Genomic DNA, 15936 nt, shown 5'->3' on the forward strand with positions numbered 1-15936 from the left:
CGTTTATGTGTTATATTTTATGGGACTGTCAGATAGAATATCTAGTTTTTCCTTGTAGGAATCAGTTCTCTCCTTCTACCCTGTAGGTCTTGGGGGCTGAACAAGATCATTAGCCTTAAGGAGTCACCTCAACTGACCCTCAGCCTTGGTTCTCTTTTGTTTGTTTTGAAGTTGATTCTCACTTGTAGTCCAGGCTGGCTTTGAACTTGTGATCCTCCTGCCTTCACCCTGTGAGTGTAGGCGTGTCCCCACCACGTTCAGCTTCAGAAGAGGTTCATTTGGTTCATGATGCTGGAGTTCATGGTGCCTTTGCCAGCTCATTTCCGACAAGGAGCTCCCAGTGAAGGGCAAATGGTAGTGACAGGTGTGGACGTTGGAGCGAGCGGCCATGTGTCAGAAAACCAGAAGCAGAGCTCTTCCCGCTGTTCTTCTGAAGAGGCAAGCAGGTCTCTCTTTCCCTGCTCTCTCTTCTCTCTTCCTTTTATTCCCCAACTCCCTTTATTTCAATAAAACCTCCCACGTAAGCTCTGTCTGTATGGTGTATTAGTCTTTCGCCCGCTGTGAGGCCTCTGCACCCACCAAGGTCCCTCTGGCACATAATCATACATTGGTGTTATAGCTCTGCCAGGCTTTCCCCAAGGTCCTTTCCACCTGTGGGCGGGTGGCCTGAGGCATGCAGAGACCCTGACCTGGACTGATAGATCACTTTCCAACTACCTGTCTGTTGGGATCACAACATCTGCTACTTCAGTCGAGAGACAGGTCGGCTCCTCTAAAAAAGACGAGAACAAAAGAACCTCCAACCAGAGCTTGCTTCACAAGCGGTAGTGCTAGCCACTGAGAAAACCCATCTTTCACCTCAACTGCTGCAAAGACCCTCCTCACACTGTGGACAACAGGGCACTGGGGAACCAACTGCTTCAGGTTACCTAAGACGAAGGAAAAGCTCTCCCACGAGTCCTTCCTCTGCAGACGCCTGGGGATTATTCCGGGGCCCTGCAGGCCTACCTCTGCCAGCTGGAAGACGACGTTGCCCTAAGACCTGCCCTCAGCGACCACGGAGGACCCTGGAGTGGCTGTCTAAGTAGCCACTGTCTAAGTAAGTCTCTGTCATTTTTAATCATTAATCCAGATAAAATTTATCCTTCTCCAGAACTCTGATGCAGTTTGAAGACCAATAGCTTTGCTTGCTTGACAGCAGGAACCAAGGCTTCAGCCATCTTCTCAGTTCTCTGTGTAAAGTTCAGATCACAGGCTTCACTCTCCTGGAGCCAATACAAGGTCTAGACACAATTTACCTCTCTGCTGAGAGACAACTCACAGCACAGATTTCTCCTGAATGTTAAGATGATGCCATAATGAAGGAAAGGAACAGGTCCTGCCAGGAGCTGACCCGGTACAGAGCTTGGGATGTGAGGATCAGAGATGCTTTAGGTCTAAGAATGTGTTTTAAGGTGCGCAAATGCCAGACATAAAGGTCTGAGGGAAAAGGCTTAAGTGCCGATAATCTTGACACTAAATAAATTTCTGATAAGCCATCAATCTAGCTCTGGCAGAGTGCCAGCACCATCATCACAGTTACAAGCTCAAGGTTTTAAATTCCCTTTGGTTGTTTTCTAAATATAGACCCCCCCAAAGATGCCTTTCATTGTGCAAGATCATCTGTCACAGTTTTCTGGATAGAAGAAAGATTGTTAATGCTTTTAATCAAAGTCATTTCTGGCACAAATACACTGATATTTCTAATGTGTCTAGACTTATGTTTTCACACACTCAAAGAATTCTTGTGAGTTCCAGGAAGTCAACTTGGGTTCACCTCGAACAGGTCAGATGCACCCCTTCCTTCCTAAGCACCCTAAGTCTCCCCACCTTTCCCTGGTCTTGACATCCCCTTCCTCAATTATCAGAACCTAAGGAAAATATTTTTCCTAAACTTAATCTTTTTCTCTGCTCTGCCAGCATCTTGCCAGATTCAAGAGGCACCAGACAGTTCCACATAGCCTGGACAGCAGTAAAACAACCAGATACCCTAGGATGTGACCAGCACCCCAACTTTCTCAGGTCCCCCAAAGATGGTCAATGCCCCAGATCAGCAGGAAGTAGTCTTGAGAACTCAATACCCTCATTTCCCCTACCTGCCACACCTAACTTCTGACCTTTTTTAATAAATAAAGAATAGAAGAATGTTAGCATCCAGACGAACCTGGCCCCGTCCCTTGGGGGCCCGACAGAGTGCATCATGTATGTCCTGTGTCACACCTGCATGCAGGGAAGGCAGTACCCTGTCTCTTTAAACATGAAACTCTGCCTACTTCTCTCTTTTTCCTTTTCCCCTTTCTCTCTCTGCATCTCCTTCTCTTTCTCTCTTTCTCTCTTCCTTTCCTTCTCCCACCCATTTTATCTCAATAAAACTCCCCACTTGAAAAGGATGGCCAGTATAGGCTTCCTTCCTACATAACAACCATCTCCCCAAAGCTCCCAAAGGAACTGCTTCTTCTTCCTCATATGGTACCACGCCGGAGACCAACCGTTTAACCACAACAGAAACCCGAGTGACACTCAAACTGCATCCTGTCCATAGCAGTGATCTTCATTACGCCATTTCTCTGGCATTCCTGAACCGCTCTAGCCTCGTGATGGCCATGACGTCCATCTTTCCCCTTGACAAGTGAAAAAACTTTCACTGAGATCCTCAGATCCTGCCTCCTCAGTACATTGGAGAGTGGTCCCCATGGGTCCAAGTCTACAAATGGCCATTGGTATACCTGATCAGAATACCAGGGATGTAGTGGCTGGAATGGGAATGGCCTCCACAAGCTCATCTGTTTGAGTCCTTGGTCCCCAGTTTGGTGCAACTGTTTGAGAAGGACTAGAAGGTACAGCCTCGTTAGAAGAGATGTATCGATGGGGGCAAGCTTTGAGGTTTCACAAGTCCCGAGCCATTTCAGTTAGCTCTCTCTGCCTCACGCCTATGGATCAGAATGTAAGCTCTCAGCTACTGCTCCAGCACCATGCTCCCACCATGATGGTCATGGACTTACTGTCTGAAACAATAAGCCTCTATTAAATGCTTTCTTTTAGAACTTGCCTTGGTTGTGATTTACTATAGAAATTGAAAAATAGCTAAGACAGGGCATATCTCTGAGATCAGGAACTCTGCAGGGTAGGACCTTGGGTGGTCTCCGTTGAGAAGAGTATGGTGTTCTGCAGAAGGAGGAAATAGTGAGCCCCATACTGGGTGGCCAGGCAGGGACACTCAAGCCCAGACCTTCCCGTGTTCACCAAGTCATTTTTCTTTTTCACTCTTGGGTACATACTTGAATTAAAGCTCCTTAATCAGGTTAGATGGGAACATGTGACTAAGTTCTGATTGCTCAACTATGAACAGGAGTGATCTATTCCAGGCTTAGCCTCAAAAGCAATCTTTAGCACCGTTATCTACATCTGCTGGTTCACTGTGAAGATCCTGGAAGGGAACGCAGAGAGATCAGAAGACAGGAGTGCCACGGGAGACAGGTCTGTGGAAACATCACGCCGTGGATTCCTCAGTGTACACACTCACTATTACTGCCGCCAGCACCCGTCAGTCATTGCGATACCACGGATATTTCAAGTGCGCCATCCAGTTGTGGAGTTGTTGGTTGCAGTAGTTAGACTACAGTGACTAATATACTTGCCTACCTGTATGTTTCTTTCTTTCTTCACCTTTTTTGGAGACAAGGTTTCTCGGTGTAATCCTGGCTGTCCCAGAACTCACTCTGTAGACCAGGCTGGCCTTGTACGCAGAGATCTGCCTGCCTCTGCTGATTGAAGGTGCTGAGATTAAAGGTGTGCGCCACCACCCAGCCCACCTGTACATTTCTTAAGAATAACCCGTATAGTATTTGGTGCCATAGAACCACTATTATTTCTAAGTTCATGCAGCTCTGTCCTATGACAGGCAATGAAACTGGGGCCCAGGGAGTTCAAGTGCTTCTTAAAACATGCTCAAGGACACATGGATTATTGGTGTTAGTAAGATTTTTTTGTTTGTTTGTTTTTTTGTAATTAGTCTTTTTTAATTTATTTATTAAAGATTTCTGTCTCTTCTCCACTGCCGCCTCCCCTTTCCCTCCCCCTCCCCCAATCAAGTCCCCCTCCCTCGTCAGTGTTTGTTTGTTTTTGAGACAGGGTTTCTCTGTGTAGCTTTGGAGCCTGTCCTGGAACTCGTTCTGTAGACCAGGCTGGTCTCCATCTCGCAGAGACCGGTCTGCTTCCTGAGTTCCGGGGTTAAAGGCGTGCACCACCACTGTCTAGCTAGTGTTAGTAAGATTTAAACCCAGGTCCGGACACTGTCCTCAGCCCAGTATCTGCACTGTATTTCTGTGCTGTCTCTTTTCAAAACCTCCACTCTATTTAAATTGCAAGTGTTGAATTTAGAAGACAAGTCAAATCTTCTTCCGATCAAAGCCAGTGATCTCGGAATTAAGCTCTGTCTTTGACGTCGAGTCCAGCTATGGCAACCTGTGGTCTGGTGACCTATGAACTTTTAGTCCTGGTTTTATAACCATGGAGTGACACTGGCTTGCACATTTCACATCTGCTGCTGCCCTTTGGCGTTCAATGGATAATCACTTCATTTAATTTTACAGGGTCTGATTATACACATTTCTCCTCCCATTTTGGTTCTCTTTGGCGATCCCAGCAGCTGTTACTTAGAAGCGGACAGCGCTGAGGGCTGCGCTTCCTCGTCCGGATCATTCTCAGACATTGTAAAGCAACGTGCCTCTATTGCCTCTGCTTCAGCTCCTGCCCCAGGTTCCTGCCTCCAGTTCCTGCCCTGGCTTCCCTCAGTGATGGGCTGGGACCATGTAAGATGAAATAAATGCCTTCCTCACCATGCTGTTTTTTTTTTCTCAGTGTTTCGTCACAGCGACAGAAAGGAAACCAGAGTAGTTCCTTGCAACAAAGCTTCTCACATGGAGAGGGTTAGAAGTCAATATTGAGTATATTCTAACCCGGGGAGGTGGCGAACGCCAATCGAGTTCCAATCACCCACCTCGGGCAGAGACGCCCCCTTTCGGGAGGAGACGGTTAGCACATAGTCTCAGGATGCTGCGAATGTCTACTGAGTACTCAGACCTAAAGAGAACGTTATGCCATTCCTCACACCACCCCGGCACAAGACTCGGGGAATACAGGAAGGAGACGGAGCAGGAAGGCCGCAGAGCTCTAGGGTGAGAACGAGTGCTGTGGAGTGCGGTCTCTGGGGCATGGTGTGGCTTTCTCAGTCGTGAAACACACCAGCTGCGGCCACCTGGACCCGATCGGGACCATCCACACCCCATCACGCCCGGAAGGTGTTCATGAGCAGCTGATGGCCAGAACTGGCTGCCAGGGAAGAAGGCGTCATTTCTCTTCAGGAATGTAGCTGCTACTAAAATGCCCAAGCTACAGGGAACAACTCCACATCCGTGCACATGGAAACTATCTTAGTTAAACGCCAAACTATAGGCAGAAGGCAGCGAAGGAGGGGGATTTGCTGAGAAGGGGGAGTTGGGAAGGAGTAAGCAGGAGATAAGAAGAGAAGGAAATGGGGTGAATATCAAAATACATCATATACACGTATAAAATTGTTCATTCTTTAAAAAAAGATCCAGGCTAGCTCTAGTACTTAGTAAGAACCTGTCTTGAAAATAATATTTATTCTCAATCATATTCTAACAATGGCTAAATTATTCTCTTACCCAGATCATTAACAAATTGTTTCCTGCTTAGCCCTAGTACAAACATTCATACCCTCTTTATCCAAGAAGTCCCTGTCTGTCCCTTTGTTTATGGAAGTCGGTGTCACATGCTCTGTCTTCTACAGCAAATTTTCCCTTTCTGCCACCCTCTCTCCCTTCTTCTCATGATTTATTCTTTCTATCATGATGCCAAGCATTATAGACAATTACAGAAGGACACACTTTCCTACCTCTCTCTCAAACTTCAGTGCTAGAGTTGCTATGTTTATGCAATGCCCTGGGCTTGTGCACGGATAAGTAAGGATTTTACACTGGCGATATTCAGGGGCTACTTCCCTGTCTCTTAGAAGCTCTCAGTGTTTATGAAGAACAGATTTTCATTACTGGAATTTTCTGCACATATGTCTAAATTTGTTATCCATACCAATTATGTAGAACTAATTATCCTTGTGATTACATGTGTTAAATTAAACAAGCAACACTTGGTCTGGATAGATGGCAAGTATTTAAAAACAAGTTCTGTTCTTGCAGAGGACCCAAATTCAGCTCCTAGCACCATGTTGGGCAGTTATACTGTAATTGGGATCTAGCGCCCTCTTTTGACCTGCCTGGGTCTCTGCATCCCTATGCACATACCCACATATGGGCACACACATGAGCATTAATTTAAAAATAGTAAAATAAATATTTAAATAGGCAATACCACTCCCATAAAGGACACTTATTTTGGAGAAAACTCACAAACCTTTGCACAACGCATTACTCAAAAGCTCTAACTATAATTATTGAAGAAGATGAACCACTGAAAATCCAGTTCGGAAATGTCAAGTGCATTCTGACTGAACACAGTGTTGATATCTTCCATATACTTCAAATGAAGAAGGTGGAGACTGAGTTGAGTTCTACCAGAATACAGCAGAAGTTACTAAGTAAAGTATAGCACAATAATCTGGGTGGTGGTGGTGCACACCTTTAATCCCAGCATTTGGGAGGCAGGGGCAGGCGAGTCTCTGAGTCCGAGGCCCACATGGACTACAGAATGAGTTCCAGGACAGCTAAGGATACACAGAGAAACCCTATCTTGAAAGACCAAAATAAATAAATGAATAAATAAACAAATAACCCTGTGGTAATAACTGTTATGCAAATCAAAGCTCCTTTCGTAGGGTGCAAAATGTCTAATTATGTTATTTGTGTTTTAGAAGTATGAGTTTTAAGAATGATTTATTAGTATGTATGCATACATCTTGTGAGCCGGTATGTGCGATGAGTATGGGTACCTGCGGAGTCAGGGGATGGCATCAAATACCCTGGAGTTGGAATTACAGATGCTTATGAACTGCCCAGTGTGAGTTCTGGGATCCAAACTCAGATCCACTGGCAGGGCAACAACAAGTGCTCTTGACTGTTGAGCCACTGTTTTGGACCCCAAATGAGACTTTATGAATTTGGTCTCATGGAAAAAATGAATCTCCTAGCAATGTAGATGTGTTCAATGCATGTAAGGAATGAGTGGTGTTTTGATGAGCATTTATTATCATAATTAGCATCACTCTTATTTCTCTACACACTACCAGGCAATGCCACTGAGAAAGGGGGGAAATGACTGGCTGTAGGAAGGAAAGAGGCACAATTTATCTTCCGTCTCTCTTAGAGGCAGCGACAGTCACAGGCGTATACGGATGAATGGGCCCTGAGAACCACCACAGTGAAGTGTGGGAACGGAGTCCACAGGGGAATATGGGATCAGGGGAAACCTTCGGCAGCTGACATTGTGCTATCTGCCTTCCTCATTTGTGTGCTTTCTGAGTCAGCATTAGCTAAATGTTCCAGAAAGCCATCCACAAAGTACAGCCTGGGCGTTCAAGGGATGTCACTCATTTCCTCTAGCGATTCTGACAAATCAGAAGCTTGAAAGCAGGGAAATCCTCAACATATTTCCAGAACTCTCCATCCAGCCTGGTGATTGAGCATCTGTCTCCCTTACTGCTGCTGACCAGCGGCCGTGCTTCTGAGGGGTCTGCACAATGCTCAAGCACTTTAGCCTGGTGTTGCTTCTTGCCTCTGCTTGGACCACGAGGCTCCCTGTCCAAGGTGCTGTCCTAGCACAAGGTAGGTGTCTTACCAGGTTTCTAAACGGAGGATAGACAAGGTCTGGGGAACTCTGCTCTTGACTGTGGGCTGTTGGGAATGGGGAGACTCTTGAGGTCACCAGAAGATTGGACGGGTCTTGTTGCTCAGCCAGAGATGTTTCTGCTGTGTTGTCAGCTATCAAAATGACTTAAATTCACCTTTACATCACTTGGAATTTTATTTTGGTTATGGGATTTTTTTTTCATAATAATAGTTTGAAATAAAAAAAATGAGAAGTCTTTTTGATTTCAAAGGGTTTATTTAAGAAGCAAGCCAGGGTTGTGAATATGTAAAGCGATGTCAAGCCTGAGGAGGAATGGGTAACTTATTAAATATCACCCACGTTATACTACTCTATGTAATTGCTTTAATCACAAGGTTATTCTGCTGCTAGTGGAATACAATGTTTTAATTTGCAGTAAATTCAATAGGCAGAAAATCAACTGAAAATACAGGTTTAAATTTCTACCCTCAGCAGCACTGAAGGGAGGGACTCTGTGGCGTCTGTGTTTGTGGGAAGCATATGAGGAAACCTCTTTCTGCACAGGAGAAACACTGAAACCACAGATCACGGATTACAGTCCTGGGCAAGTGAGGTAACAGGGCTGTTAAGGAGTAATCATTCTGCTGAAGATGCTGAGACAGGCGCTGTATCAGGAACAGACATTCGGGCTTGATTGATAGATTGCTGGAGACAGTTTTTTATGAGAGGTTAGAGCTGGATGCCCAGAACTGTCACATTTAAATAAATCTGGCCCTCTTAGAAATCCCCCCGGGGGACCATTCCCTTTCCCCCTCCTGGTCCTTTTAGAAATCCCACCCGGAGACCATTCCCATCCCCCCTGCAACGCTGCCGTCACACAAGTTATTTTCGAGTCTTTTTTTAAAAGATATTTTCTTATAGCCCAGGCTAGCCCCAAATTCACTATGTATCTGAGAATGAGTTTGAACCCCTGATTCTTTTTGCCTTCATCTTGTCTTGTGAACGTTGGGATTACAGGTGTGTACCACCATGCCCAGTCTTAGCAATGGCGGAGTGACCTGAAGGCACTACACACACTAGGCAAGCTCTCCCAACTAAGCCACATCTCTAGATTTAGAAAATCATTCTTTGATAATGACCCTACCTATGTGCTTCATCCTCAATAATGGCAATTTTTTTCCAAAGGAAGTTAAATACTTGGAAAGAACGGAAAGTTAGCTGTTTGCCAGCAGAAACTCCTACTGAACTCTGGTGATGTGGTGAGCACAGACAAAAACATCTTAAAGGATTTGTTAGAGATTCAGAATTGAGTGTATATGGAGTTCTTTTATGCCTCTCTCAATAAAACATTTTCTATATGAAATAAAAGGCTGGGTGGTGGTGACACATGCCTTTAATCCCAGCACTTGGAAGGCAGAAGCAGGCGGATCTCTGTGAGTTTGAGGCCAGCCTGGTCTATAAGATCTAGTTTCAGCACAGCTAGGGCTGTAAACAGAGAAACTCTGTCTCAGTCCTTCCCCCACAAAAGACATTAGTGAAGCCAAGGGATTTGTCTGATCCATGCATGTAGTAAATACTAACACTTGCCGTTGACTCCACCCTGTATGAGTCCCAAGAGGGTACTGTTCCTATAATCTGTGATGTTTTCTAAGCAGTCTTACAGAAAGCAGGATAGGAGTGGACCCTTAGATTCCAGCTTGGTGTTAGAGTTTCTAAATGAAACTGGAGAGCATGAACATTCTATAATCCATCACCTCCCATGGATCCGACCTCTGCTAGGTGTGCATTATCTAGTTTAATTCCGAACACAAGGCCTGACAGGGTAGAATTTCACAGATGAAAGCATTGACTTGTCCCCAAGATTCAAACAGCCAAGTAGCAGCCGGTGAAGCAAGGAGTTCTTTGCCCGGGCTTGGGAATTTGAAATGGACTTTCACAGATAAAACCCGACAGGGGTGTGTGTGTCTGACAAGAAAATTTCATGCTGTTTTAAGTAAGTTTCCAATTTGGGGCCATTAGGCTATCTCAGAATCATGAGGTCCTTGGGCTGAAGGCTGGACATCCCTTCCAGAGCCCTGAAGAGCCATTACTTAGAAGGCTAAAATGTCTTTTTTTTTTTTTAATGGGCCTCCAAAGATAAAACCCAACAGGAATAAGGAAGGCAATGGAATGCAATAAAACCTGGTAATTTTGTATAGGACTGCAAGTTCCATTGAAGTGGGGGGAAAAAGCCCCCCATATCCACTAGGTTTTGAGAAAAAAATTATTCTGAGAAGTTCCACTGCCTCAGCCTTTCCAGGAAGATCAGTCTGTGGTGGGTACACCAGTTGCTTAGAAGACCAAAGACAGGGCTGTTAGCTACAGTTATCTATTAGTTCCTGGTATGGCAGATGCTATGCCAAGTACTGTTAGAATTCATTCACATGACCACCTGTGCAGTCAATGATGTTACTCTGTTACTCTCTAAATTCCAAATAAGGAAATGAGCGCAAAAAGCTAGAATCACAATCATAAGGTCTCAGCACTACAGAGCTGCGTAGGAGATACCAAGCCCTGCTCCCACTCAAACTCAACTTTCTTTATTTAGTTCCCCTGCCCTGCAAGTTTTCCTGCCAACTCCTGCAGGAATTCCTGAGTAAGCCTGTCCTCCAATGGCCAGAAAGGACCTGAAATGGAGAACTCACATTCTTTCTAGCAAGCCCTGTCAAAACAGGAGCATCCCTGGCCACATTACTTTGGAGTCCTGGTAATGATTATTGTGTTAACCCAAGCTCTGAATTCTGTCTTCCTCAAAGTCTCAGAGCTTTCCTTAAGAGACTAAAAGACAATGTTTGAAGCAACTAAATCACCTAAACCCCACCCCAGGAACTGATTGATAGCTAAAGCCCTTGTGTGATTGGCAAGTTCCTTAGTGCGGAGTGAGCTCTTGGTCTGGAGATTTACAGCCGCCACCAGGCATAGCAAGCATCTAATCCAGAAGGTAGTTCTTGTGGGATGTTCCTGGCCTGTGGTGTTATTTCTAAATCCAGCCGCAACCTCACAGACCTGGGTCGAGACAATGATTCTCTGTGAGAAGGCAGAGTCAGAGAGCTGGGAACAAAGCCAGAGGCAAACTGAAGACTTTATGATTTCCTTCCAGAGCTTTCCATCTCTGCATGCAGATACATGGGGGTCGCCCTTGTGGGCAGAAAGGTAAACCCGCAGATGAATTTCACAGAAGCTAGGGAGACCTGTCAGGTGCTGGGACTGACGCTGGCCAGCAAGGCCCAGATGGAAGCAGCACAGAAGTCTGGCTTTGAGACTTGCAGGTAAGAGCTTCACTAAAGCCAGTGTTACTGCTCAACAGTAGACTTGCTGCCTTCTATCCTCCGGCCACTCAACCGATGTGTATTCTCCTACAGCTACGGGTGGGTTGGAGAACGGATCTCCGTGATTCCTCGGATTTTCCCAAACCCCAAGTGTGGGAAGAATGGGGTAGGTGTCCTGAGTTGGAAAGCTCCCCCCAACCAAAAGTTCAGAGCCTATTGTCACAACGCATCTGGTAAGTGGGACCCACAGCCACTTCGCGTGGCCCATCTTCTCTGGGTGTCTCTAAATCTGGGACCTGTGGGACGGACAACCCTGAGCAGCCACGGAAGCAGCCGGATAAATCATGGGTCCTCCAAATGTCCCAAGACCAGGCTGGGGGAAGCGATGTGCCCCTCAGAAGAGAATGTTAGAGAGGATTCGGCTGAGTGAGAGCAGAAGGACAGGGCGTGGCCAGAAGCTCAGGGTTGTCACCTCCACTTCCCGGGTTTCCTAAAAGATAAACAGGAAGTGGGAAGAAACAGATGTCTAGAAGTGTGTGATGCATCCCCTCAGACCGAGCAATTGAGGGGTTAGCTATCTCAAAGAACCTTGAATTTCCCGAGGAAGCCTTATCACCCTCAGTCTTCAAACAAGGAAATGTATCTATGGGGACGTTGGTCCGCTTGTCTAATGCTTCTGTACTGGACATTCCCCGTTTCTGTGATAAAAGAGCTGCACCTGAGCGGCTTATAAAGCAAGGGAGGTTAGCTCACAGTTCTGGAAAGTCAAGGTCATGGCACAGAAGCAACTTGACAATGGAGAGGACTTCATGTCATCACTAAGGCAGAGCATTGTGGGAGAAGAGTGCTCACGTGCTGAGACTGGGGGCCAGAGAGTGATTGGGGGGGTATAACGCACTCTCAGCTCCAGCCAGGGTCTCAGGAGAGCTCGCTGATTTCTTCAGTACCCCTTTACTACCTCCAGCTAGGCTCCATCCCTTAAAGATCCCACCACCTCTCAGCATTGCCACCCTGGATTCTAACACATAAACCCTGGGGGACACACTTGAGTCACATTCAAAGTCCAGTCTCAATGAAAGGGTTCAAACTTGGCTCTAACTCTGACACTGCATTCTTCCCCCTGTCCCACAGAACTCACACGCTGCACCTGACATCTTGAAAACAAGGCCCAATCTCGCTCTTTTGAAGGAAGAAGTTGAAACTTTGAGAGTAGAGCTCATGGTTTGCAGCCATCCTGACGGGCTTGCCCACAGACCTTGGTTGCCCTAACCAAATGGTTTTCCTAAGTCATTTCTCAGACCATTTTCTCAAAAAATACTTTGCTGTTCTCTGTGTCGTAAGAAGGCTGCTTGACTCATTACTCTTCACATGTGTGCAACTTTCTGAAGGTCAGATAGTGAATGATTGTATATACACAGACAGATGTCAATATTAATTTGTAAGATCAGAGAGAAAAGTAAAGCTCACCAGCCAACTTCAGCAAAATTGAATCCAGGAATCCCAAGCAGTTCTCTGAACAAAAGGACTTTGACATAAGAAGGGCTCTTAGAGACACCTGTCCTGGTCCCTGCCTTCACCAATAGTTCAGTGTGTGTGTGTGTGTGTGTGTGTGTGTGTGTGTGTGTGTGTTGGGGTGAGGGCTTAGACTTCCCGCAGACTCTCCTTCTGACATGATGGCTTGGCTCCATCCTTCTCTGTCCCCCCAGCCTGTCTTAGCCAGAGAACTAGTGGTCTGTGTGCCGGCTTATCTTACTGCCACCATTTCTGGGAGCTAGCCCTGCCTCCTAGCTGCTTCCCCACCTGCTGGCCACACAGTGCTATGATACCAATCCCTCCGACTAAACAGAGGAGAGGAAGGGGACTCAGATGTGCCTGTTTCCTCCTGCTTCCTTTACGTTGTCCTCTCAGCCCCTGTTACTTCCTACACCCTGAAAGGTCAAGAGGCTTCAATTGCTGGTGTAGGTGGTGTTGTGTAGCTGGGGTCACATGACAGCAAACAGCCAGTAGTGCCCAGTATTGATCGCTCCAACTTTGATTATTGGGGTAAAGCAGTGATTAGCAGATGGAAAATAAAATGAGGAGGCCCATTTTCTCCTTCGTAGTTAGTAGGTAATCTAGCAGATGGTATTTCAGCGCCATGCAGATATCCCCACTCCAAACCACCACTGTGGTCCTTGCTGAAAACGGTTATCACATAGCAGTCTACAGAGTAGGATTTTTCTAAGTCATTCCTCCTCTCCAAATCTATCAGCTAGCCCCTCCCACAACACACACATGCATGCATGTATACACACACTTTCTCCACCTTATACTACCACAGGCATGTGACACTTGATTTATTACAAGCGTATTACAGCAAGTTTTATGCTTATTGTTTAAGTCCTGTGCATATTCCAAACCTGGCATGTGGGAGTCCTGAGAGTCACTACAGCTTCCCAGCAGTAAACAGACCCAGGCTCACTTTGTATCCTCTCCGCTCCTGCGGGGAGAACAGCTCATTCCTCTGCGGCCCTCTGGCTCTTCTGAGTGCAAGATGCTAACGAGAACCGAGATCTGCATGAAAATTATGCTCATTACTAATGGTGTTTTTATTGAGTCTCAGCAAGGGTGGGGGGAGAGAAAGAGAGTTTCAACTCCAATTTAGTAATTTGCTTTTCTGACTTTGCCTTATCTACCTCCTCCTACACCCACTATCTCAGTTCTCAGCAGACAGCACATTTTTTTTCTGTGCTACAACATACAAAATAACAACGCCATTTATCTAAGGAGATAAATCTATTGAGTAAAACTGAGGATTTCTTCACCATCCCCTGGAAGAAAGTCCTGCTAGGACAGGTGATCAGGGAACTTCACACAGAAGTGACTGGACAAAACCCACCCTCGTTTGAAATGGAAGAGGTTTATTTGCTTCTGTTTGTGGTCTGTTATGGGGTACAGATTTTATTATTTAAAATTTCTCAAATACATACATCAACATGCTGCAATGGTCCAAAATAGTGAGGGATGTCTTCCTCCTAATCTTTTTGGCATATTTATGTCTGGTCTGTGCCCTTCTTTTGGGCATATAGAAAGGTCTGTGGGTTATTGTTTACTTTTCTCACAGAAAAGAAGCTGGAATACCACACACTGCTCTGTGAATGACTTTTTCCACTTACAGCCTGGAAATTAGCTGGACTGTCTCATCAGAGAGTCTGATTTTTAATGGTTGTGTTTTTAATGTACTCCAGTGGCTGTTTGTATAGTGACTTATTCAGCCCATCTTCTATTGGGGAACTTTTTAAGTTTTAGGAACTAGACATTTCTAGATTCTCCTATTCTGCACAATTTGCGAGACCCCTCTCCAGCCCCTGGAGGTCCTCTCTCATTCTGCATCTGGCCCCTTCCCTACCTCATCCATTTGGTAATTGTTACTCTTCTGTTTGCCCTACAGTCTTAGGTGACTTCCTGTATAATGTAGTATGTAGCATGTGATGTCTTTTGCATATAAAAGTAGATACATATGAAAACTCTTGAATATGGTTAAAAAGGGTTGTGGACCCCTGTAAAAATGTCCTTTCCTGCAGAGTAAATCCCAAGCCCTTTAACAGGGTAACCCTGGCCAGATCTATCTCTCCAGCCCTGCCTCCTGTTTGCAGGCTTTTCCCTCCCTGGCACACTCACGCCATCTCTGGGGCCACACGATGCTCCTTGTCATTCTCCTGACCCGACTACTCTTGGATCACGCACGTCCTGCTGACCAGGACATCCTGTTCTCTCCCTGTAGAAGAGTTCTGCTCTACTTCAGCCACACTGGCCTTCTTGTTCACTGAGCGGGTTCGGCGCAGTCATGTTCTCACTCTGGGATTTTTTGTTTCCTTCCTGTGTCTGTCCTAGATCTCAAGCAACTGGCTACTTTGAGCCGCTGGGTCTCAGGTTAAGTACTGTCGTCCCGCGAGACTTCCTTCATCTCCACCTTTGCCAGTTTAACCCACACCCTGTTTCTTTTCACTGTTTATAGTCTCCTGAAATTCATGGGTTATTTATCCTTTCTTATCTCCATTCTTCCAATGGATCAGAAGCTTTTTAAGAGCAGGCACCTGCCATGGAGATGGTGCCCATAAGTAGCTGTGGAATGGACGCCATTAGACCTCCACACTCCACCCAAGTTCCTCTGGGCAGAAGCAGGAACTGTACTTTATGTGTCCCTGTGGTTTAGAAGCCAACAGTGTCTATTGTTTCTGGGTTTTCTACTCTCGCTTTAACAAAAATGTCCATTTTCTGAGGGACGAGCCTAGGAAAGAGAGGGAAGCGCAAGGCAACGAAGCCAGCAATGATACCTATTTGAGCAGAGCTGTTTGCAAAGCGCCACGAATAGGAAACAATAGCGACTTGATGCGTGTGTAGTACTCATGACCTCGACTAGCGACGCATTCCATTCTCAAAATCAAATCAACTTACTGAAACAATTTCTTGCATAGCTGCAGTTCTGGCTAGTGGCACCCAGGGCTATAAATAACCAGGGTTTAAAACAGATGTCCATTTGTGTTGTAAGATACTGTGCAGCCCTGCCGCTTCCGAACTGATTGAGGAAGTAAATTTGATGTCTATGAACTTCAGCATCTTCCTGTGTACATGAAGGCTTGATAAAGGCTACCCGAGATAGCTAAACATCTGATCCATGGCGGACCCAGAATTAGAAGACAGACAGATGTGTTTCCTCGAAACTCTACAGAGTTGGGAAACACCAGTCTCCTCCTCCTCCTCCTCCTCCTCCTCCTCCTCCTCCTCCTCCTCCTCCTCCTCCTCC

The 15936-nt window shown here is 45.9% G+C and overlaps 2 protein-coding genes across 2 annotated transcripts in view; both read left to right on the top strand.

The window, feature by feature from the left end:
• Nucleotides 1-4619, top strand: part of Irag1 (inositol 1,4,5-triphosphate receptor associated 1) — a 112107-nt gene extending 107488 nt beyond the window's left edge. Inside the window, exon 21 of the transcript XR_007595574.1 lies at nucleotides 172-4619. The gene's annotated coding sequence lies outside the window, so the exon portion shown is untranslated. The remainder of the gene's footprint in view (nucleotides 1-171) is intronic.
• Nucleotides 4620-4760: 141 nt separating this feature from the next.
• Lyve1 (lymphatic vessel endothelial hyaluronan receptor 1) overlaps nucleotides 4761-15936 on the top strand; it is a 15467-nt gene continuing 4291 nt past the window's right edge. Inside the window, exons 1-3 of the mRNA XM_050163394.1 lie at nucleotides 4761-7838; nucleotides 10982-11150; nucleotides 11244-11383. Coding sequence (XP_050019351.1) covers nucleotides 7754-7838; nucleotides 10982-11150; nucleotides 11244-11383 — 394 coding nt within the window. The 5' untranslated portion in view covers nucleotides 4761-7753. The remainder of the gene's footprint in view (nucleotides 7839-10981; nucleotides 11151-11243; nucleotides 11384-15936) is intronic.

Source organism: Alexandromys fortis, unplaced genomic scaffold, assembly GCF_014885135.2.
Source record: "Alexandromys fortis isolate MF-2015 unplaced genomic scaffold, M_Fortis_MF-2015_v1.1 scaffold_129, whole genome shotgun sequence".
In the NCBI taxonomy this organism is placed as follows: Eukaryota; Metazoa; Chordata; class Mammalia; order Rodentia; family Cricetidae; genus Alexandromys; species Alexandromys fortis.